This window comes from Zootoca vivipara, chromosome 8 (genome assembly GCF_963506605.1).
Source record: "Zootoca vivipara chromosome 8, rZooViv1.1, whole genome shotgun sequence".
NCBI lineage: Eukaryota > Metazoa > Chordata > Lepidosauria > Squamata > Lacertidae > Zootoca > Zootoca vivipara.
Window position 1 is genome coordinate 9894232 of NC_083283.1, and position 22911 is coordinate 9917142.

At 44.6% G+C, this 22911-nt stretch overlaps 2 protein-coding genes across 4 annotated transcripts in view; both read right to left on the reverse strand.

Moving 5' to 3' along the window:
• TG (thyroglobulin) overlaps positions 1-4824 on the reverse strand; it is a 168602-nt gene extending 163778 nt beyond the window's left edge. Inside the window, exons 1-2 of the mRNA XM_060277605.1 lie at positions 3314-4824; positions 1834-1942 (exon numbers count right to left, since the gene is read on the reverse strand). Of these exons, the coding sequence (XP_060133588.1) occupies positions 1834-1942; positions 3314-3377 (173 nt within the window). The 5' untranslated portion in view covers positions 3378-4824. The remainder of the gene's footprint in view (positions 1-1833; positions 1943-3313) is intronic.
• Positions 4825-5814: 990 nt separating this feature from the next.
• PHF20L1 (PHD finger protein 20 like 1) overlaps positions 5815-22911 on the reverse strand; it is a 56169-nt gene continuing 39072 nt past the window's right edge. For 2 of the 3 annotated variants that reach the window (XM_035124881.2, XM_035124882.2), the window contains 10 exons: positions 20882-21088; positions 19457-19513; positions 18562-18666; positions 17181-17345; positions 15638-15819; positions 14895-14994; positions 13199-13394; positions 12083-12467; positions 9442-9607; positions 5815-8485 (listed from right to left, as the gene is read on the reverse strand). In XM_035124881.2, the coding sequence (XP_034980772.2) occupies positions 8343-8485; positions 9442-9607; positions 12083-12467; positions 13199-13394; positions 14895-14994; positions 15638-15819; positions 17181-17345; positions 18562-18666; positions 19457-19513; positions 20882-21088 (1706 nt within the window). In that variant the 3' untranslated portion in view covers positions 5815-8342. Of the gene's footprint in view, positions 8486-9441; positions 9608-12082; positions 12468-13198; positions 13395-14894; positions 14995-15637; positions 15820-17180; positions 17346-18561; positions 18667-19456; positions 19514-20881; positions 21089-21287; positions 21474-22911 lie in introns of all 3 variants that reach the window. The other variant, XM_035124883.2, reaches the window with a different exon arrangement.

Sequence of the window (22911 nt, forward strand, 5' to 3'; positions counted from 1 at the left end):
CTGCTTCTTCCAGGCGTGCCTAGAGTTGTTCAGCAACCACTCGCTCAATCACCTTGCCCAAGAATGGAAGATTTGGGCGATAGTTGGCCATATTGGCCGCATCAAAAGATGTTTTTTTAAGAAGCGGTTTAATAACCACCTCTTTCAGCAGGTGTGGGAAGGCTCCCTCACAGAGAGAAGCATTCACCACCCCGCGAAGCCCATTGCCCAGCCCTTCTCAGCTAGCTTTTATAAGCCAGGTTGGGCAAGGATCAAGGAGATAGGTGGTTGGTTTCAATCATCCAAGCAGCCTGTCCACATCCTAGGAGGTAACAGATTGAAATTGATCCCATGCAATTTGACTAGACAGTACTCTAGCACTCCCTCGCCCCGGCCCTGCTCCCATGGTGGTCTACCTCTTCCCGAATCTGAGCGACTTTATCTGCAAAAAACTTTGCAAAATCATTGCAGGAGATCATGTGGCCCGTGCTGGGCCCTGATGGAGCAGGTGGTTCCGCTAAATTGCGAACCACCTGAAAGACTCTCCTGCTGCTGTTTTCTGCGGATGCAATAGAGGCGGTGAAGAAAGTCTTCTACGCCGTCACTACCAGCGAAGGCTCGACACTGAGCTCTAACCCGTGTCCGGTCAGCTTCAGAATGAGTTTTCCGCCACTGGCTCTCTAGCCGTCTCAGTGATTGTTTCATTGCCCTCAGATCCGTGGAAAACCACGGGGCTGTCCGGGCTCCATGCAATTGGAGAGGGCACTTCGGAGCCAGACAGTCAATAGCCCTGGTTAACTCCACATTCCAGCGGGCCACCAGGGAATCAGCTGAAAGGCCATCAACATGTGATAAAGCATCCCCTACCACTCTCTGGAAACCATTTGGATCCATTAAGTGGCGGGGGCGGACCATCCGAATCAGTCCCATCTCCCTGCAGAGGGGAAGGGTTGCGGAGAAGTCCAGTTGCACCAGGAAGTAATCTGACCATGGCACTTCTTTAGTTTCACTTTTATTTAGTGTCACATCACCAGCATCCATTGGGGTGAAACCAGGTCCAAGGCATGTCCGCGGCTATGAGTTGGGCCAGACTTATTCAGGGACAGCCCCATGGAGGCCATGCTTTCCACGAAGTCCTGAGCGGCCCCTTGTAAGGTCATGTCGGCATGGATGTTAAAGTCCCCTAGGACAACCAAACTAGGTGTCTCCAGGAGAACATCCGCCACGACCTGAAGCAGCTCGGGCAGGGAATCCTTGGTGCAGCGGGGAGGTCGGTACACCAGAACGAATCCTGTGCTGCCCCTATTTCCCAATTTCCAGAACATGCACTCAGAGAACTGGGTCTTCCCAATAGGACGCCTGGTGCAAACTAATGACTTCCTAAAAAATCACTGCAACCCCCCTCCCTGCCCACAAGGCCTGGGTTGCTGTGCGTAAGAGAAACCTGGTGGACAAGCAGCAGCTAATACAGGCCCATCTGCTTCATCCAACCAGGTCTCCGTTACACATGCCAGGTCAAGTCCTCCATCCACGATCAAGTCATTTGATTTAGTCTTCATTCTTTGCATTCCATTCCATTTCATTCATTCATTCATTTATATACTGCTTAATGCAGTATACATTACAAAATAGACTGGGACATAGATGGGACATCTCATATTTTGGCAGGGAGAGTGTTCTACAACTCCAAGGCCACCAGTGAAATATTCTGCTTCTATGTCACCACAACCTGATCTTCATCAGGCCATCATAAGACTGACCAGGTACTATTTGTTCATCTTAACGCCCTTATACTGGGACTCAGCATTATTGTCTTCCTGCCTGAAATGTCTCATCATGCTATAAGCTTATTACCTGAACTGGCCATCTTCCAAGCACTGAGGGACATAGTCTTCGCCTTCTTGAAAGGCCTTTGCCCTTTGAAGCTCACATGGGCGAAGAGGCTGGCTTTCTGCCTGGTACTCTGAATGCAGGAAGAATATGCACAATTATTGGGGCAGCCGATCCCAACTTCATTCCAATAGAGCCGTTACACCTTTTGCCCATCATCCTACAGCAGGAATGGGGAACCTGTGGCTCTTCAGATGTTGGTGCATGCCAAACCCCATCAACCCCAGTCAACATGGCCAATAATTGGGGGTGAAGGGAGTTGGACTCCCAGCAACAACTGGAGGGGCCAGTTTCCCCCATCCTTCTCCTATGGGCCAGTTGAAGGATGGCCTGATCCTACAAAGGACATGGTTTCTATGCCTTCAAAAGACAGTGATTGAGAACCTGTGGCTGTTCAGATGTTGTCGGACCACAGCTCTCACCATCCTTGACCATTGACTGCTGCATGGAGCTGATAACACATGAACCTGTGACATTGATGATATAGGTTCTTCATCTTTGCTATACCTGTTCCAGCCCTAACCTTTCCTTCTGCCTTCCCTGGAAGAGTGGACCAACGGCAGTAGCAAGTCCATCTGGCTATTCCGTTTCTCAAAATATATGGTCTTCTGCATCCGTGGACTTTTGTAACGGTGACATTACAATTCCTGCAAATGTTGACCCACTTTTGACTGCTACGGTCACATGGAAGGTGGAGCAGGCTTGTTTTCTCCTGCCCTGGAGGGTAGGATCGAACCAATGGCTTCAAGTTGCAATAAAGGAGATTCTGACTAAACATCAGGAAAAACTCTCTGAGAGAAAGAGCTGTTTGACAGTGGAATGGACTCCCTTGGGTGGTTGATTACTCTCCTTGACTGGAGGTTTTTAAAGAGGTTGGATGGCCATCTGTCAAGGATTCTTTAACTGCCATTCCTGCACTGGATTAGGTGACCCATGTGGTCTCTTCCAACCCTACAATTCTCATCAGTGTCAAACTACAAGTATGCATGTAATTGATGCAGTTCTTGGTGTACAATACACAAATAATTAGGAAACTGTAGGTTAAGTGTACTGTACTTTCTACCCTTTCCCCAAGAACTTGGGCTTACAGTAGCAGCTTCTCAGCAATCTTCAAATCTAATGCCCTTTTCTACAAGTGCATACTTAAAACGGCTTTTGCTATCTCTGTACTTTTAATTCAAACACGAAACCTATCCGGGTGTTTGAAGCGACGCTCATGCCTACGTCACACTTAATTTGTTTTTAATGCACAAATTCCGTATTTTCAACTAAAAGGCATTCTTAGCAGCACTGGAGGATATAAACCAAGCTCTCGCCACCAGCCAAATACAAATCGCCCATCCACCAGTCCAGCTTTTGAATAGGGAAAGGCAAAGCCTGCACTCCTATTATTCTAAAATCAAGAGACACCTGTAAGCAAAGAAATGAGTGAAGAGTCACTTACCAAAGAGGTCGGCAGATGCTGTATTAACAAAGCAAAGCAGAGTGCTGAAAAGTAAGGGGCCCATTGTGGGCACAGTAAGACTGAGCCCCTCTGACCAGGTAGAGGGATCTTGCTCAGCCCACTCTTTTGAACTAAGCTTTTATAGCTGATGCTGCTCGGATACCTTCAGCTACGAAGTGGAAGACTGGGCACTAAAGTGGGCTAATGACGCAAATTTTGTTTCACAAGGGCCATTGAGTTGGCCCACTCCCACCTTAGATTTATTCCTTGGTTTCCCCCCAAGCAACATGAGTGTTTTTCCCCCAGCCACTTAGAAAAAAAGGACAGACCTGGAGAAGCATCACATGCGAAAAGCACAGGGGGTCACAGGACTCAAATGAATCAGCAAAAAAATTAGAATGGGCAACAGCACAATGCATACAACTGCCATATTTGCAGAACACTTTTGGATCCAGGAGCACAATCCCAATAATTCAGAACGAAAGACCACGTGCCAATTGCATCTTTGTGGCTTACATTACTGAATAGTTAGTACAATAGAGATTGAACTTGCAATCCTTGCAAGATGGCCATGGGTGCTTGTGTGTGGAATGTGCACCGATCCTGCTCCCACTGTTGGCTTAACACAGAGCTTTCCAAACTGTGTGCTGTGACACGCTAGTGTGTAGGTGTGTTGCCCAAACTTCTCCCAGGGCTGGAAAGGGGGCTAGTAAAACTGAATTACTGTGTCGCGAAATGATGCACGTCTAAAAAGTGTGTCACTTGGGAAAGCTCTGGTTTAATATTTCCCAGACCAAGACACACATCAGGTTTCATATTCACACAACAAGGGGAAAACCAGGCATGATCCCAGCTGTAGGAAAACTCAGAACGATGACATGGTTCTGGTGGAAACTGTCCTAGTATTTTCCTGCAACTACAGATAATGCATTTCACTTGCTTTAAGAAGCTGCTTTATATATTGAGTCAGACTACTGGTCCATCTAGTTCAGTGTTACTTAATGCAAGCTAGTAGTGGCTCTCTAGTTTCAGACAGGAAGCTTGCTCCAACTCTACCTGGAGATGTTGATGACTGCATCTGGACCCTTTTTAATCCAGAATGTGGCAGCTAGACTGGTAACTAGGAGTGGCCACTGAGACCATAGAACACCGGTCTCAGCCCAGTATACCTGAAGGAGCATGTCCACCCCACCCCGACACTGTCATCCTCTGAGGGTCTTCTGGTGGTTCCCTCACTGCAAGAAGTGAGGTTACAGAGAACAAGGCATAGGGCCTTCTCGGTAGTGGTGCCTGCCCCGTGGAATGCCTTCCCATCAGATGTCACGGTAATGAACAACTACCTGATTTTTAGAAGACATCTGAAGGCAGCCCTGTTTAGGGAAGCTTTTAGGGTTTGATGTTTTATTGCAGGGATGTCCAACAGGTTGATCACAATCTACTGGTAGATCCCCACGAGGTTTTGGTAGATCGCGGTCGAACCCTGGCTCCCTTTCCTTAGCGTTGCTAAAACTGACTCCTGGCCCGCCCTCTCGACCCGCCCTCCATTGTTCTATGATCTCTGGAAGCGAAGACGGAGCTTTTTCTGTGGTGCTGTTTTGATCCATAGCAATCTTTTTGTGAGAGACTTTACCCCTTCGTCCCTTGCCTTTAACCCCCCTCAAAAATGAAACTTCTCTCCTCCCTAAAAAAAGCTCAAGAACTTTGAACCCCCCCCAAAAAACGGGGCTTTCTTTCCCATAAAAGCTCAACAACTTAGAGCTGAACCCCCAAAAGCGGAGGTAGACCACTGCCAGTTTTTAATTCTGGAAGTAGATCGCAGTCTCTTAAGAGTTGGCCACCCCTGATTTATTGTGTTTTTAATATTCTGTTGGGAGCCGCCCAGAGTGGCCGGGGTGGGGGTGGGGGTATGAATGAATGAATCAAACAAACAATTTGCTCTACCACTGCTTTAAGACCTTCCCACTCTGACAAGGCCCTAGCCTAAAAAGCCATGCAGAACATTTTAAGCACTGCTTCATGAACACATTTTAAAGCTTATCCAAAATGTGAGATACACTTAAGACGTAGCAGAAGCAAGAGTGAGCATCAAGACTCGGTGGCCAAAAGACTCTTGGTATAGGGATTTTAAAGGGTCTCTGGAAATCCAAGGGAGGAACTTCTGTAAACCTCAGCAAGGAGGTCACTCCATGGCTTCAAGGCAACCGAGATGTACACTGGTGGAGCCAATCTGACGTGTTTGCACCACGATGACCTCGGCCCGCCCCTTCCTAGTAAGCAGCATCATGGCTCATGGTCAGCTGAGTACTGCCAGCCTACTACACCACCTGCCATCGAGCAGGTCAAATGACTGGGCTAGACAGAGCAACAGCCTGACTCATCATAAGGCAATTCCATATTGCAAATTGCAATTGTTACACGAACTGCACACTTCTCAACCTCCTGGAAGGCTTTGGCAAATCTGATGATCTGTAAATTGAAAATAAAATGTTAAGCAGGCCGTGAAGAGTGAAAGGATGCAGAGTATGCAGAATAGTTTAATAAACAGCTTTACATACAGTACCTTACATATAGAACAGTGTATCTGCAAATTTAAATACATTTTTTTTAAAAAAATGTACAGTGGCTTGTACTCTTATCCCAGGGGAGCTTCAAGTTTATGGCCTGTCATACAGTTCTCGTATGATTTTATACATATCACCAGCACTGAAATTGCAAGGGAGGTGTAAAGAGTTCAAGTATCGTGCTGCCGTTAGTTATATAACCTCTTCTGAACAGTCAATATTTTAAAATTTTGCATTTCATTTTTTTTCTTTTTTCTTTTTACAAATTTCAAAGCCTGTACATACATTATTTTCATTTTCTTCATCTCTCTCTCTCTCTCTCTTTTAGAAACTGCGTGTTAAAAGGCAACATTTTAAATATTTTGTCACCAAGGTCTTAGTCTATTGTAACAAAACTAGACTTGTCAATATAAATATGTCTCTAGATTGTATAATGTATATGAGCGCCTGCATGTGTGTATCACACCAACACACAGAGAGACATATACACATAATAAAAAGTGTACTGTAGCAGTGGGTGCAGCAAAATTGCAGATGAACAGAAGTGAAGTGAAGGCTCTGGACTTGGTGCAGAAACAATAAAAACAAAAACCGCACAGCAACTAGGTTGACTTTGGTTTCACAATGCTTTGCAAACTCATAATTAAGCGTCCCTGATAGATAGCAAATAGTTATTCTCCATTAGAGGCGCTCAGTACGAGTAATGGGTTTTTCGCCATATCCGCTCTACAAGGGCAGCTACCAACACTCAGATTTTGATTCATAGGGAGTGATCCTGCAGGTCACTCCAGGGCAGGGATTGGCAAAGTTTTTGTGGCTTGGGCTGGTTCATGGTCCTGTAGACGCTGCGGTGGGCTGGAATGCGCACGCATGTGCAAACGCTATTTCCGGCACTCCTTCCGGCATGGAGGAGGCATGCACAGCTTCCCATTGGCTGCAGGAACTTCCTGCAGCCAATGGGAAGCCGGCCAGCGTCACAGAAGGTGTTCCCCGTTCTGCTCTGCACTGGTTTAGTGTGGTGCACGGTAGCCGACCGAGCGGGGGCTCCCCGAGTGGGCGTCCATGGGCCGGATAAACGACCCCCATGGGCCGCTTGTGGCCCACGGGCCTTAGGTTGCCAACCCCTGCTCCAGGGTTACAAATAAGCGTGGGGAAGGTTTATTTGGAAAAAAAATGGCAACAGGGGGAAAGCTGACCCCTTCCAAGATCCTTGGCATGTAACACAAGTGAATCCCATCAGGAGACACCTTCACAGTTGTTGCAATTTCATTCTGTGCTGTTCCCCCCCCCCAAGGGTTGTCTGCAAAAACAGCACCAAGTCATGGTCCCTTCAGCATGGGGATTTCTGCAGACCTCTCCCCCTTTCACCACACCCCTCTAATTCTGTTCTAGGGGTTCCCAACCCTTCAGAGCAGATTTGGGGGCGATGCAGGGGAGGGCAAGGTAGGGGAAAGGAGACGGGTGCAAGTCTTGTTGCAACAAATGGAAATTCTTGCACTGGCAGGACGCATTGCTCGGATGCTGCCCAAAATCTAAAAGCAGTTAACCCGGGAAATGGCCCGATTTCACAGCCCATCCGCTGGCATTCCAAATGTTCTGGTCATTCCTCAATCCAGCTGAGGAGCAACAGTATTTCAGAGAGCTAATGCTAACCAATCGTCCAGGAGAAAAAAGGTTCTTTAAAAAATGCACTGTAGCCCTGAATACTGTTAAGTTGTGGCTAAACGCAAATATGATATAAGTACAATATTGGATGGTTTGCTGGCTGGCTATATGGAGGACTCTGCTAGGGGGAGCAGGGGAAAAGGAAGAGGGAGCAACACGCGGCAGACGACTCTCATCCTCCCGTTTCAGTGGTTTTCGAAAACGTTATTTGGCACTTCTGACATTTACCCTCCCCATAGCTGTTTCTAACAAGGAGCGTAAGATCCCCGCAAGGAAGGTTTTGTTTTAAAAAATAATATTCGTGAAGAGGCCACCACAGAAAAGAGTCTCTCTTTTTTTCTTTTTTAAAAAAGGGAAGCTAGTATTTTTCATTTTCCTGGGTAATATCTGTTGCACCAGGAAAAACAGACATCGGCTCCATTTTACCTATCCTTCAAGATACCAGTGGGTGTAAATCTTTCTCTGCTATCGCACTGAAAGAAAACATTGCGCTTTCATTCCTTCTCCAACAAAGCTTCTTAATTCCCGCCCTCCCCCCGTAAGGAAACCCCAGTTTGAAGATTTCCCCGACATGGCGTGCGGGAACATCCTGGCAGGCCATATTGGTGTGCCCCTTCCTTGATGCTTTCCTCCTCTTTCCCCTTTTCTCAAGACCTTCGGGATAACGGGACATCCAGCACAGAACAAAGGAATAGTGTTCAAGCGTCTTTTTATTTTCGTAATCACCCCTTCGTCGGTCTCGCAAAGCGCATGAAATCCATTGTTAAGAGCCTATCTGCGTATTCCTTCAAGCTTTCGCTTTGTCATACAGAACAAAAGGTTGCTATTTGCTGGACTTTCCCCATGTCAGATATGAGCTGCTTGATCCGCCGCTTGAGCTGAGGAAGCCGTGCAAGGGGGTCCGGTGGCTCCAATTCCCCGGTGAAGTCAAGCCAGCTTTCTAAAACTGCACAGACAAAAGAGAGACGGGCACAGTTAGGGAATAGCAAGATGCGGCAATATTTAGGCCTGGTTCTGGAGTCGCACTAAACCAGGGAGCCCCCAAGTTTCTCAGCATTATGAGAATAAGCCTGATCCCTTTTCTGCTCTGGGACAGCTGTGGGGAGACAGGAAGCACCCACTTCTGGTTTCAACTAACTGTCTTTTGTCATTAAATCTGAATAGATTGCAAATGGAAAAACACAGGGCATTCAGCTATTCTTGGTTGGTCAAGAGTGCAGTGCTGATAATGCCAAGGTTGCAGGTTCAATCCCTGTAAAGGACAGCTGCATATTCCTGCATTGCAGGGGGTTGGACTAGATAATCCTCAGGGTCCTTTCCAACTCTACAGTTCTACAATTCTATGATTCCTAGAGCTGTCAGCCAAACTGAATACATCCCATTGTTCCCCCATCGTTCAGCCTGGACACTGAGGTCCAGCTCCGAGGGCCTTCTGGCAGTTCCCTCACTGCGAGACATGAAGCTACAGGGAATACGGAACCGGGCAGAGGCCTTCTTGGTAGTGGCGCCCGCCCTGTGGAACGCCCTTCCGTCATATGTCAAGGAAATAAACAACTATCTGACTTTTAGAAGACATCCGAAGGCAGCCCTGTTTAGGGAAGGTTTTAATATTGAATGTTTTGTTGCTTTATTATTATTATTATTATTATTATTATTATTATTATTATTATTCCTCTGTTGGGAGCTGCCCAGAGTGGCTGGGGAAACCCAATCAGATGGGAGGGCTATAAATATTTTATTTTTATTATTATTGAGACTTGCTCAAAAAGTGATGATTGTGCAATGTGCACCTTGCATTGCACATTATGCACCAGTTTCTAAACGTATTACCATTCCAGAAACCTTGGGGATGGGACTGGTTCCAAATTTCAATATATGTGCTTATTGCTTTAAGATAGTTACCATCCACTTCCTTTTCGATAAGGTCCATTCTGCTAGCAACTTCGTTCTGTACGTTCTCTATGTGGGTGAGGAGGTTTAGCTGCCACTGAAGGTGGGAGTCCACATGTTCTTCGGCTCCTCTTTTTTCATTAAATACAAACACAGTGTTCCCTTCAGCCAAATGCCTCTGTTTGATATCCACAAAACAGATTGGGGGGTGGGGAGAGAGAGAAGAGTGGAATTAACAAAATGCGTAGTCACAATTTAAGGCTGTCTCTACATACCTTGCCCAAAGACACAGCTGGATTGAAGCCGCTTCCCTGTAGCTGAAGAGTAAGATTAAACAAAACCGCTGCTCTTAAAAGACACAGCACAACGAGAGAGCATTGGAGGTGATTTGCTGAGGACTATACTACTATAGGTTAATGCAACTTATAATAATGGCTGTAAAGCAGAGCACTGCACATTGCAAATCATATCCTCATTAATATGCACCTGAAGTTCTCCAGCAAAATATGCTGGTAGTAAAAATGTAAGACACAATGCAGCAAATGGATTATGGGCATCTCTGATTTCAAAATTTTGGTGAGTTAAGCACATGCTTGAATTTTCCCAGTGAAATCAACAGGACCTTAAAGAGTTAATTCTGGCTAGCTGATTATTATTATTATTATTATTAGGCATACTTCTAGACCTCATATTTGTAAGGAATGGCCCAGTTGTCTATGATAAAAATTTCACAAGGCAATGGGGAGTCTGCACAGACTTCCAGTGTTTGTCAGAGATTGATATTTTGGTGAGAGAAGAAAGAAAGGGAAGGAGGCTAGCAAATAACAATTAAGTTTTGCACATTTCAAAGGGAGTTTGTGTGGTAAATTCAAAATGTTGGTGCTGACCTTTAAAGCCCTAAACGGCCTTGGCCCAGGATATCTGAAGGAGCATCTCCACCTCCATCGTTCAGCCCGGACACTGAGGTCCAGCTCCGAGGGCCTTCTGGAGGTTCCCTCACTGCGAGAAGTGAGGTTACAGCAAACCAGGCAGAGGGCCTTCTCGGTAGTGGCGCCCTCCCTGTGGAACGCCCTCCAGTCAGATGTCAAGGAGTTGAATAGCTATACAACTTTTAGAAGACATCTGAAGGCAGCCCCGTTTAGGGAAGTTTTCAATACTTGATGTTTTATTGTGTTCTTGTATCTCTTGGAAGTTTCCCAGAAGGGCTAAGACAACCCATTCTGATGGGTGGGGGTACTAATAATAATAATAATAATAATAATAATAATAATAATAATAATTTTCTGTACAGTCCATGTGCTGTTATGTGCATCTGGTACTACATAAGTGTAATATGTGTAGAAAAATCTTTGCGCTCAACACAGCTCTCCATGCACTGTTGATCAGTTACAGAAAAAGATAAACAAGTTTCAGGTTTTGTTGATTCAAGGCGCCAGATGAAGTACAACAAAAATTAAGTGTTTCTAGAACGTCAAGGTTCAGCTGTTGTTCGCTCTCAACCTACCAAGCACACACAGAACAGGGCTCTATAGCAGATGGCCACAGATGCAAAGGTCACTAGTAAAGGCATGGACTTTAAGCCCCAAGGGTGCGTTACAGATTAAGTACACATTACACCATCGTTAGTACTCCTTCAACTGGGCGGACGGGCAGGAAACTGGAGCCTGGGAGGCAGTCCTTGCACACATGGGCTATGGGGAGAGCATCAGCTGAAAAACAGCTATGGATCTGCAGAAAAGCTGAAACAGAAGACCGAGCAACTGTGGAACTGTCTGTGAACCAGGCAAGTTTTAGCAGGAAGAGAAACAAAATGCAGGAAAGGAAGTGGAAACTACATCTTTTAGGAAAAGAGAAAATCACGATATTATGACTGCTGCTGCCTCCAAACAAACAACAACAGAAAAAACATTGAGCAGGAGTCCATAAAATGCCAAGCAGGAAATATAATTGTCGAGTAACAGAAGAGAAATTTTGAAATGATTTACTCGAGTGGATACATGGGTCCAGTCCACTGCCCCTCAGACCTTGTGGGGGGCCGGACTATATTTTGAAAATAAAAATAAAAATGAACAAATTCCTATGCCCCACAAATAACCCAGAGATGCATTTTAAATAAAAGGACACATTCTACTCATGGAAAAACACTAGGCAGGCCCCACAAATAACCCAGAGGTGCATTTTAAATAAAAGGACACATTCTACTCATGGAAAAACACTAGGCAGGCCCCACAAATAACCCAGAGGTGCATTTTAAATAAAAGGACACATTCTACTCATGTAACCTGGATACCTGGACCAGAGTCTACTTCAGGAATGGGCAAACTCCAGCCCTCCAGATGTTTTGGGGCTACAATTCCCATCATCCCTGACCACTGGTCCTGTTAGCTAGGGATCATGGGAGTTGTAGTCCCAAAACATCTGGAGGGCTGGAGTTTGCCTATGCCTGATCTACTTCCATCAGAGGCAACAATAACTTTTTTAGTCTTTAGGTGCTATGGGACTCTTTGTTGCTTCTGCCTTCACTTCTAACCCCACTTCTAACCCCACTTACCGGGGAGTAAGCCCCCATTCCCATTGAGTTACTTCTGAATAGTCATGGTTAAGACTGCACCACAGTTCTTGGAAGGTTGCACAAACAAATGGGTAGTTTTACCTGATGGCTGAAACCATCTTCTTTAGATGAATATTGTAAACAGTTTTTATCCTCTAAGGGAAGCTCCTGATCGTCTTCAAAACTGCTGGTGTCGTCGTCGTCTGAGCTTATAGGATCGGTCATCATTTTGCAGTCCTGGCTGTAACTCTGGGGTTTCTGGTAACTGTGCTCACTCGTAATGTACGTTTCCTCCATCTTCTGGGGTAAACTAGGGGGCTCTCTATGGTTTTGACCATGATACGTCCTTTCAGGGGGGTTAATGGTATCTGGCACAGCCAATACTGGCACAGCCAATACCCTTCTTTCCACTCCATGAGTTATTTGGTCTGGATCCTTCCGCACACCTGTGCAAGCCCACAAATGAAGGTCAGGGTGATGCTTGTTCCTGGGGGGGAAAGAAAGAAAGAAAGATAAAGGGGTCAAAGTGGTAGAGAAACGAAGTCGATTTAAGCAGCCTGAAGAGGGGATCTGTGTTAACAATTTTACTAAAGAGATTCAGGTGAGCAGTTCCACGACATGTGAATTCACAAGTGCATCAAGGGGAACCAAGTTTGTCTCCTGATACGCATAAGTCAGTTGATGTGGGGGCAGGGGGGGGGATTGGCTCGAATCTCTTACATAAACACTTCTGCCTCCACTTATGGAGGCAGTGAACCAGAAAATGTCTGGTTCGACGTCTGAATGCAAAGCAGGGCCTTTTGTCTTTCTGGAACTCAATCTGATGTGGGCGGCTTGTCAAAACAAATTACCGAAGTCCTGCAATGACCAGGCATGCTCACCTGAGCACCCAGAGACACAATGTGACACTGAAATTGAAACACATTGTAATTCCTCGTGGCAGGACCATGTCACCTGTGAGCGTTGAGCAGAGCTTGGCACTTTGTTCTCCTTAAACAAATATCTAATGGCGATAACAGCTGGTCAAAACCATCAGGGAAAACTACGGTAGGAGAGCTGAGCTCCTCCACATCGAAACTGGCCCCTGCTCCCCCGAAACCATTCTATTCCTGCCAGGCAGCTACCCCAATTCTTAAGTGTCTTATTGTTCTACCAAGGTGAAGAGGAGAGAATACAGTATACCTAAAAGCAATATGCAACACCAGAACGCATGCTTACTTTAGTATCCCAATCTTCAGCTGCAGCCCGTGCAGTATTTCCGTAACACCGTACACATCAGCCAGGAGGTGGTGCGTCGACACAATCTTTTTGGCATTCAAATGAGAATAGTTCTCTTTTAAAAACGACAAACCACACATGTGGCCATTATTCAACCAATCTTTATCGTAGAGATATTTGGCACTCCATCTCTGACCTAGAGACAATTAGGGATTCAGATCTTACTCTCTCGCCATCACTGTGGAAACTTTTGTCTTCTATCGGAGGGTGAATAATGCAAAAGGGTGGGCGCACAGGGGTGCATTTGCACAAGTGCCACCACAGCTGCAGTTACAGGCACTGAGAAACCATGCCCTCCGTTTAATAAACAGACGAACTGAACACATTCATAAGCCTATATATATTTAAAACTCATAAATGGGAGAAGAAATGTGTGAAGGGGCCCTCAAATGCATGTCAGCATTGGTGCCGGGAAGGCTTATGGGCTCTTAATATAACTTGGTAGGTTCCTATCACAGAAGAGATTTGCCTGCCTGCCAGTCACCTGGTTTTGCAACTTTGGGGTGCTCCTGGGGTCTGCACCGCGAAGCCCCATTTGTGGTTGTTTTGAGGTGTGGTGATTTGCTAAATTTGGATCCTCAGCATCTTCAGGATTTGGAACCCCAGGGGAGAACTTAAAATGGCAGACAGATTGAATTTTTTTATTTAATCGTAACTGTTTTATTCTCTTTCATTGGGGTGCACTTTTTAAAAAAATTAATCTGCCTGCAGCCTTTGGGCATACAGTGGATTATAAATCTTAAACAGAGCAAGAGAGAGGAAGCATTGCCCTGGAGGAAGGGTAGAGAGCCTCCGACCCAAAGGCCAAATCTGGCCTGTCAGACCTGTTCACTTGGCCCACCAGGCCATTTGGCCAAGCCACACCCACCTGCCACGTGATGCCATTATTATTATTATTATTATTATTATTATTATTATTATTATTATTATTAGAATTTAAATACCGCTCTATACTCGAAGGTCTCAGGGCAGTTCCCAGAATAAAATCAAAATAGAAAACCACGAAATACACAATCAAAATAAAAACAACAACCCTATAACCCCCGACTCCCCAAAAACCACATTTTAAAAGGGCATAGGATCTTCACGGCTTTTAAAGTAAGACAATTAACAAACCTGGACAGGAGCCATATGATCCAACTCACCACCCCTGCCCTGCCTTAGATGCATATAAGGGCAGAATATAGCATTGGGCCTCCACAAGGATGGGACAGGAGGGCAAGGAAAGGCCACACGTTAGTGGCGACAGAACTCTGCAGACAAACCCAGGAAAACAACTGCGGAAAGTGTCACGCTTCCTTGAATTTACTGTCAACAAAAATCTCCTCTTTAAAAAACAAACCGAAACATATCTCTGTAGGTGGAAAACTAGCATGTTGGAGAACTGAGCTAGAGCATTTCATCCTGAGGTGCTGCCTTTCCCCAGACAGTTTTTTTGTGGGGCACGTAGCACGCCTCCTGAAGTCTGAGCAGCAACTGCACCATGTGATTCTGCTGACTGCGTAGGCCGGATCCTAGACTATATCATCACAAACGCTGGCTATATAAGCACACCCTTAAGTGTGTGGGAAATGGGAGCAGTGGCGGTTGTGTGAGCTTGGAAACGCTGGGGCTTAGCTTGAAAATTTCCTCCTACCAGGTGGGTCCCTGCAAACATAGCAGATGTATTGCTCCGGAATGCTGTCTTCCAACAATCCCATGCACACACTGTGCTGCCAACACAGGCACTCTTCACACTGTGGCGGTGATTAAAAGAGAAAGGAAAGAATGCATCATAACGTGAGAGGGAAACTCAGTTCCAACCTTCGCTTGGTTAAAACAACAACAAAAACAACATGCAGTCATGGCTGGTGGAAGCTTTGGTTCAAAGCATCTAAGGAGACACCAGGCTCTGGATGCCTTGTCTAGAAAGCTGGCTTATAAATACTGAAACAAATAACGGTTAGCGATAAAGAGAACCAAGGACCATCTCTCGCTCATGTTTATTCCACATCTGATTTCTCAGAACGTGCTCGGACCTCAGGAAAACTGTTGGCCGTCAGAGTCGAAGGGTTAGAAGGCCCAACAGCAACTCCAGTATAAGGTAGCTCCAACTATTCTCCATAAATTGCAAGAGACAGAACTCTTAAAATGGTTTCTGACGTATTAACTGTGCCATTGTAAGAATTTAAAATATGTATTATCTCCCCCCCCCCCCCGGCACACACTGGGGAGCTCTACAGAGACTGAATGGAGGCACAGTGCTAATTCAAACCAGCCTGAATCATACCATTCTGTAAGTTTTTTGTTTTTTAAAAAAATAATATCCCAAAGGAAAAAAGTTCTGAATAACTGGATAAAAAATTCCACAGAAAACTGTCCTGCGAGCTGATTCCTCACCTGAATCATGAACCCATTTTCCTCATCCATTTCACAGATACACCTGACAATTTCATTGAGCGTATCCTCCTCATCCTGAGATTCTTCGAAATTGGTTGAATCAAAGTCCTGATTGTATTCATCGCCACTCAGCAGCAAGCTCTCGGTAGAAGAGTCGTCTAAAAACTCCATATCAGAGAGGTCTGAAATTAGAAAACATTACAGAAAAGAATACAATTTGGCAAGTGGGTAGCATTGGATTAGATTGTGTGCATTTGGAACAGCAGGCATTCAAACTTCCTCTTTGGATGGACATTGGTATGACCGCCAACTTCAAAAACAGAGTATCAATCTTATTAGTTTACAGGTTAAAAAGATTTAATACCCCCCACACTTTCATTCAGAGATCTTCCAACTCAGTTTACTATAAAACAGGAAGTGAAGTGCAAAACACCATTACACAGTAAAACACCAATAAAGTATCCCACAAGCAGTAGTACAATCAAAACGGAAAGGACTGGGATTTTATTTTTTTAATGAAGTCTTTACCCAGTGACCAGAAGCTGTAATATTCAACACCGGGTAAGCCTCCCTGGGGAAAAAAGCCTTCTCCCTGTTTGCCACCTGTGTGATGGGAGCACCAACAGAAGAAAAATAGGGATGTGCATTGCTGTTGGGAAGCATTTCTTTAACAATAGTAGCCAAAAGCACGAGCTAACTTTGCTGATGAGTTCATTGGATAAGCTCAGGCAAGCTACTTACTACCAAAAGATGTGGCAAAGACATCTAGATAAGGGTTGTGTGTCCCCGTCCCCCCCACATAAGCAAAGCAAAACAATGATATGGGTTTATAGAATATATAAGGGCACGCTAGCTATGCTGAGCTTTTGTGTTCAGAGGCAGAATCTCTGAAATTATGAGATGCTGGAGCAGAAACAACAGGAGACGACAATCTGCAACATGCCCCGTTTGCAAGATTCCAGATGCACCTGCCTGGCTTGGGAAAACAAATGGTGATAGCCTACTTTTAGAGGGCTGTTATTAGGTTTAGGCTCCTTCATGGATTCTGAAGGAAATCAGCCCTGAGTGCTCGCTGGAAGGACAGATCCTGAAGCTGAGGCTCCAATACTTTAACCACCTCATGAGAAGAGAAGACTCCCTGGAAAAGACCCTGATGTTGGGAAAGATGGAGGGCACAAGGAGAAGGGGGCGAGAGAGGACGAGATGGTTGGACAGTGTTCTTGAAGCTACCAACATGAGTCTGACCAAACTGCGGGAGGCAGTGGAAGACAGGAGTGCCTGGCGTGCTCTGGTCCATGGGGTCACGAAGAGTCGGACACGACCAAACGACTTAAACAACAACAATTAGGTTTGGGGGGGAAATCTACACAAAGCACTTGGCTCATCTGTATATAAAGAAAGGAAAATTACTCCTTAGAAATGCAAAAACAAAGAAGAATTGATAGCTAAATCAGCCCATATTTGGTTAATTCCTCAATTTCTCTAGATGAAAAATGAAATTAAGATTTAAGGAGCAGAACAACAAACAAGGCAGGAAACCTACTTTCACCACTAAGGTCGACAGACAGAATAGCTCTTGGGTACTGATAGGATGTGTTCTTCTCCATGGTTGTGCTTCGTAGTGTCAGTGAGCTCCCAGAAGACCTAGTGAATGGAGAGGAGCACCTGTCCAAGTACTCGAGAGAACTATCGTCGAAATCCGAATAATCTGCAAAGTAATCACAAAACACACCACATGGTACCACTGTCTACCTACATCAAGATGGTTTTTGCTAAAACACACACACCAAATATAAAAGGTAAAAACCCAAACCACGCTTGCTTAAAAAGTCACTCCTTTTAGAACTGTATGCACATAGCTTCTAAAACTAACAAACAGGAAATAGCTACCTTAAGCAGATTCACATGGTTTTAGAACACTGCTAGCCTCCAACAGACAGGCTTTTCTGGATATGTTTGCACATTCAGGAAAGAAGTGATGAATTACAGCAGCATGAGTCACTTGCTCTTCCCTTTCCTGTGCTGTAACACGCAAAAACGAAACTTGCATGTTTACATTACAAGATGTACAAATTCTTGTATGGATTTCATACACCTTGCCGTAGGGCAGGTGTGGAAGTGCTCCCTTCACATGTTACCTAGATGCGCAAGTGATTCCTGCAATAACTTCTCACTCCTGTGAATGTGCAACACAGCTCAGTCGCAGGGTTTTCAGTAAGCCCCCACTCCAGTCCCTTGTCACCAAATCTCAAGATGCCAAGATGATTGACAGAGATGTTTATGAGCAGCACATTCGAAGAGCAAATGCCCAAGAATAAGCACTTGATCGACATCTCATGTGTCAAATACAGAGGACGCAACATGTTACTCTTGCATGTAACGCTAAGCCAAAGTATGGCTTAGCATGAATGAGCAAACATGCTGGTGCACATTTAGAAAACTCTGAGTGTTACATCACAACCTTGGCTCCTGGTTTGTCGTGCTCCAAACAAACCATGAACAAAAACCAAGGTTTGTTATTGGCTTACCATTTGCTGGTTTGTTTATAGAATAACAAAGCATGAGCCCAAGCTTGCATGCAATACTAAGCCAAACCATGGCTAGTATCCTGGTACAAACAGAAGCAGCTGGACCTGGCAGAGGAGCAAAATGGCTACAATTACCTAAATGGGCACCAGCCTGCTTGTCCTTCATGCTAGGCCATAGATTGGCTAAGTGTTATAGGTGAAAGAGGACACTGGGCATGATGCCAAAAGAGCAATTTGGTCAGCGGGCAGTATCTCAACAGATCTAATAAACACATCTTGAAGCAACACTCGAGCAATTTATGCTTAAAGCTCATAATGCATGGAGATCAAACTAGCAGGCAGAGTCTGAAACAACAGGCAAAGTCCTTAGGTAGATTTACTATATTCTAACTGTACCATGCTGCTTTGATTTCTTCTTTTTCTTTTTCTTCTTTTTCTGTTTCGACTTGTGATCTTTCTCCTTCTTCTCCTTTCTTTCTTTATCCTTCTCCTTCTTTTTACCTGCATTGCAAATGGCAAGGATCTTTATTAAACAAAGGGCATCAGTGTAAAACAAACGCAGACTGTTCCAAGATTAGCTCATGTGCTTCCAGCCACCTGTCTGAGAGCGGAACTGTTCACTTACGACAAGTACTTACGCCTATTTACTCAGAGGCAAGTTCTACGGAGACAAACTGGGCTTACTACTAAGTGCATTTAGGATTGCAGATGAAGTGGCCAAACGTTTTCGATTTTCAAAGAAGAGGGAGTTTTAGAGATGAACCAAAAACTGAGCCTTGCCAATAAAAAATCAAAAATCTACAAAGGCAATGAAATTTAATGACAATGACAAGTCGTAACTCAGAATTACAGTCATAGTTCAAGGTTAGTTGTGTTTGAACGAGAGCAGCTAGACAAGCAGGACCTGACTGCAACAGCACTCTCCTCACTTGTAATTCCTAACAGCTGGTATTGAGAGGCATGCTGTCTCCAACAATCGAGCTACACTACATATAGCTAAACCTCCTCTATGAATTTATTTAATCCCCTTTTAAAGCCATCTAAGCTGGCAGCCACCACTACACCTTATGGGAGAGAATTCCGTAGTTTAACTATGTTCTGTATGGAGAAGTACATTCCTTTGTGCTGTGACCCCTTAAAACCTTAAAAAGCGTTAACAGGTGAAAATAACAACAACAACAACAACAACAACAACAACAACAACAACAACAACAACATATATGACAGGCTACATTCCTGCTCTCTCAAGCTACAGTTTTGTTTTTGCTTAAAATTGTTTTTTTGTCCATACCAAGCAGCGACGAGCATCTGTCTTCCAATTTCGTTTTTCTCTCCGTTTTCAGCATTCCTGTGGATGTAAGAAAGGAAACAAGCTTAGCAGAACACTGCTGGCAACAGTGTGTTAAGTCTCTTGGTGGCAAGCACTAGGGACCATGCTTTAGTTCATTTATACTGCTAGATCTGAAAAGATTAAACAACGGAGGATGAGAAACAAGGAAACGAATCAAAGAGAACTCACATTCACTGTTCTCTGAATAAGAGATGCAAGTGGGAGATATTTTTATCTGTTGTAAAAAGAGAGAGAGCATTTGCCATGCTAACGAAAAGGGGCACTGAATTATGTTACTCTGAAATTTCCATTTATAAATTAGCTGCGGCCTCTGTATATGACTATGATCCATTTCATATGTGATCCTCTGGGCTAAAGAAGCTGCTAGAGATTATTATCTGGATACATTTTGCACAGATGGTAAAGAAGGTGTTGAGAACAGGATGAGAGGTCCCGACATTAAAGAAGAGATGAATTCTGCAAGCCAGCACAGTAACCAACTTATCCACTTGCACCTTTTCCTAATTCTTTGCATCCCAAGAATTCTGTGATGCCTGAATAGCACTGAAAAGACAGGTGTGATTTACTTTTAGATAAATAATCTTTTTAAGCCAGATTTTTTAAGAAAGTGCCACGAGCACCCCCCCTTTCACTCCCCCCCCTCCAGAATTGTTGGTTTCCTTCAGCTTTCATGTACCGGTATTGCTTTGCTTCTGGAAAAGACCGGCACAGTTTATTTGCAGTCTCCTTATGTTGTCTACGTTGGCAAATCATCATGCTTCCATTTCAGAAAACTGGGTGTGGCTGGGTTGCCACCAACCATGCAGAGCAGTATCAGAGATCTAAGCTGTTTCCAAAATGGTTGCTTCCAAAGATAGCTGAATGAAGGTGTTAATAGAGCCATGGCTAACTACAGTGAGTTGAATCCGACTAAATCACTGCCCGAGTGGAATGAATTCTGCAGGCACAACTGGTCTTCCCCACCCTCTCTACCCGCCAAAACAGATTTGGGGCGGGGGGTGCGGAGAAGAAGGGGGGAGGTTTGGTGCGCACAATGACTTAGTTGAATACACCTCTTAGTGACAAGAAGTGGCCCAAACACAGCCATAACTAAAACAGCAAATAGGAGGGCCCTTTTCATATACAATGTGGCAATGAAAAGTGGACTCGCGCACTGAAATGAGAATTCAACCAACCTCTCCTTACGGATAAGTGTACCTGAATGATATACAAACACACGCTTGTCGCATTCACACAATGCATTTCCTAGGTATTTCCTAGAGTTAACATACTCTAAACGTAAATCCAGAAATGTTCTACACGCAGTGGCCTATAGCATTCTGCATGACCCAATACACTCTTGAAAGCCGCTGACAAACATTTTACCTGATGCCACTGGGGCTACTCTGCCATCAGTCACTGCTTTAGAAGAATGGCACAACATCATCTGATTATCTTCCTTCTCTTTAATGGGGTAGTCACTGCGGAAAGCAGCCTCCGCCGTTAACAGTGCCGATACATCCAAGTTGCGGCTTAAGTCAAGAGGGAGGCAGAGTCCGCGCTTCTCAAGGGAGACATGAGCAACATTGGGAACTACATAAAAGAAAGAACGTAATATCAAACGACAGAAAAGCACTGCGTTCCTTGAAGTTGCTGAGTTACACACCTAACGTGGCACAGTTCTCATCTATTAGCCAGAAGCTCTTGTCAGGCAGGACATGTCTCGCGAAGGTCTTACAATTTAACACTTGGGATTCTCTCTGGTTCTTTACTTTAGACTGAGATACATTACCCTCCAGTAATGCTGGCGGCTGGTTTGGGGCATTGATGGAGAACACTTTTCTATCAGTGACTGGAGAGGGAGAAGGAACTTTTTCTAGTGAACCATGAGGCAACGAACCAGTCGCTAAGCGCTGTGGTCTTCTTCTCCGCTGGCTATTTTTGAAGGATCTAAGGGTACTCACTGGCCGTGATGGACCTAAAAAGAGACCTTGCAATGTTCATGAAGCAGACACAGGTCATTGTCTTACTCTTAATATTTCTAAGGAGGTCATAAGGCGCTTGTCTTAAGTGGCTCCCCATCTATCATGGCATCGCTCTTTACAAATAGAAAAATGGGGGATACCAGGAGACTAGAGGAATGGTTTTAAAGCTTCAGTTAGTAGAAGCAGGGCTTTTAATGAAAAGGCTTGCAAGGGGGGGGGGTCCCATGTGATGGAACAAATCTGGGACAAAAGGTCATAGGCAGCACTAATATACCTAAGCTCCCGGATACATTTGATTTCCGACTCTCTCACTCCACTCTTAGCTACCAGGAGAAAATTATAAACCAGGGATGCTGAACCTGTGGCTGTCTGTGTGTTGTTGGGACTTCAAACCCCCACCAGCCCAAGCTGATGGCCAGAGATGATGGGAGCTGGAATCCAGCAACAACTAGAGGACCATAGGTTCCCCATTCCCACAATAGGATGTTATAAATAAATGCAGAGTATACCATTTCTTAACATTCCTGAAGCAGGCAAAAAATGATAAACTTTCCGATACAAAACTGTTCCATTGTTTTTGCAACAATGCATTATCTGCTGAATGCCCTCTGTGGGATGCAGAGCCTGGTAACTTTTCGGCAACTAATATTAACTTATTTGTTGCGCTAGCCTTTCGGTTAGCTTTTGGAAAAGCACTCACAATGTGCCTATTGTTCTTCTAGTTCAGTCTGAATGTACTAGATCGGTTAAAATCCCGTTTCCTTCACTGTTGCTTTTTATAGTCATTTATAATTTCAATAGCATGTAAGCCACCTTGAACTGAAGGTGTGTGCACATGCATGTGTTCCTGCTTATAACATCCTTGAGAAATTAAGTATGGTAGGTTTGATAAAGCACTAAGCAATCGTTAGTTAAAATCAGGGGGTAGTCAACATGCTTGCCAGGTGTTGTGGACTAGAACTTCCATTAAAACACGGGAGCCTAGTGAAGGGTGAATGACAGAAGCCGTATGTAGTACAACAAGATCTGGAGTGTATCACATTAGCCATGCCATTGTAAGCCATTATTGTATCACTGATTCATTGAATCCCAAAACCTGGCCTTTGGCTTCAGAGTTTTATAATTTTGCTCCTCATCCCCTTCCTCCAAGGCTGCCACTAATGCAGCAAGCTGTTTACTATATATATTGAAATGATCTCATAATCATGTGTATGTGAGTGAATTATGCTGGATTTGATTTATACACAGAGTTATGCATAGGGAATTTCCCAAGAGGCATGAAGGGTCCTTTATTTTCCTTTGGTCAAATTCCAGGAATGGGGGAGGGGAGGTTTACAATGGGTTCAAATTCAACCAAAGTAAAGCACTTTGCAATCTCATTGATTTCAGTGGAAGAAATTCAATTCCGTGGTTAACACTTCTGCTGAAAGC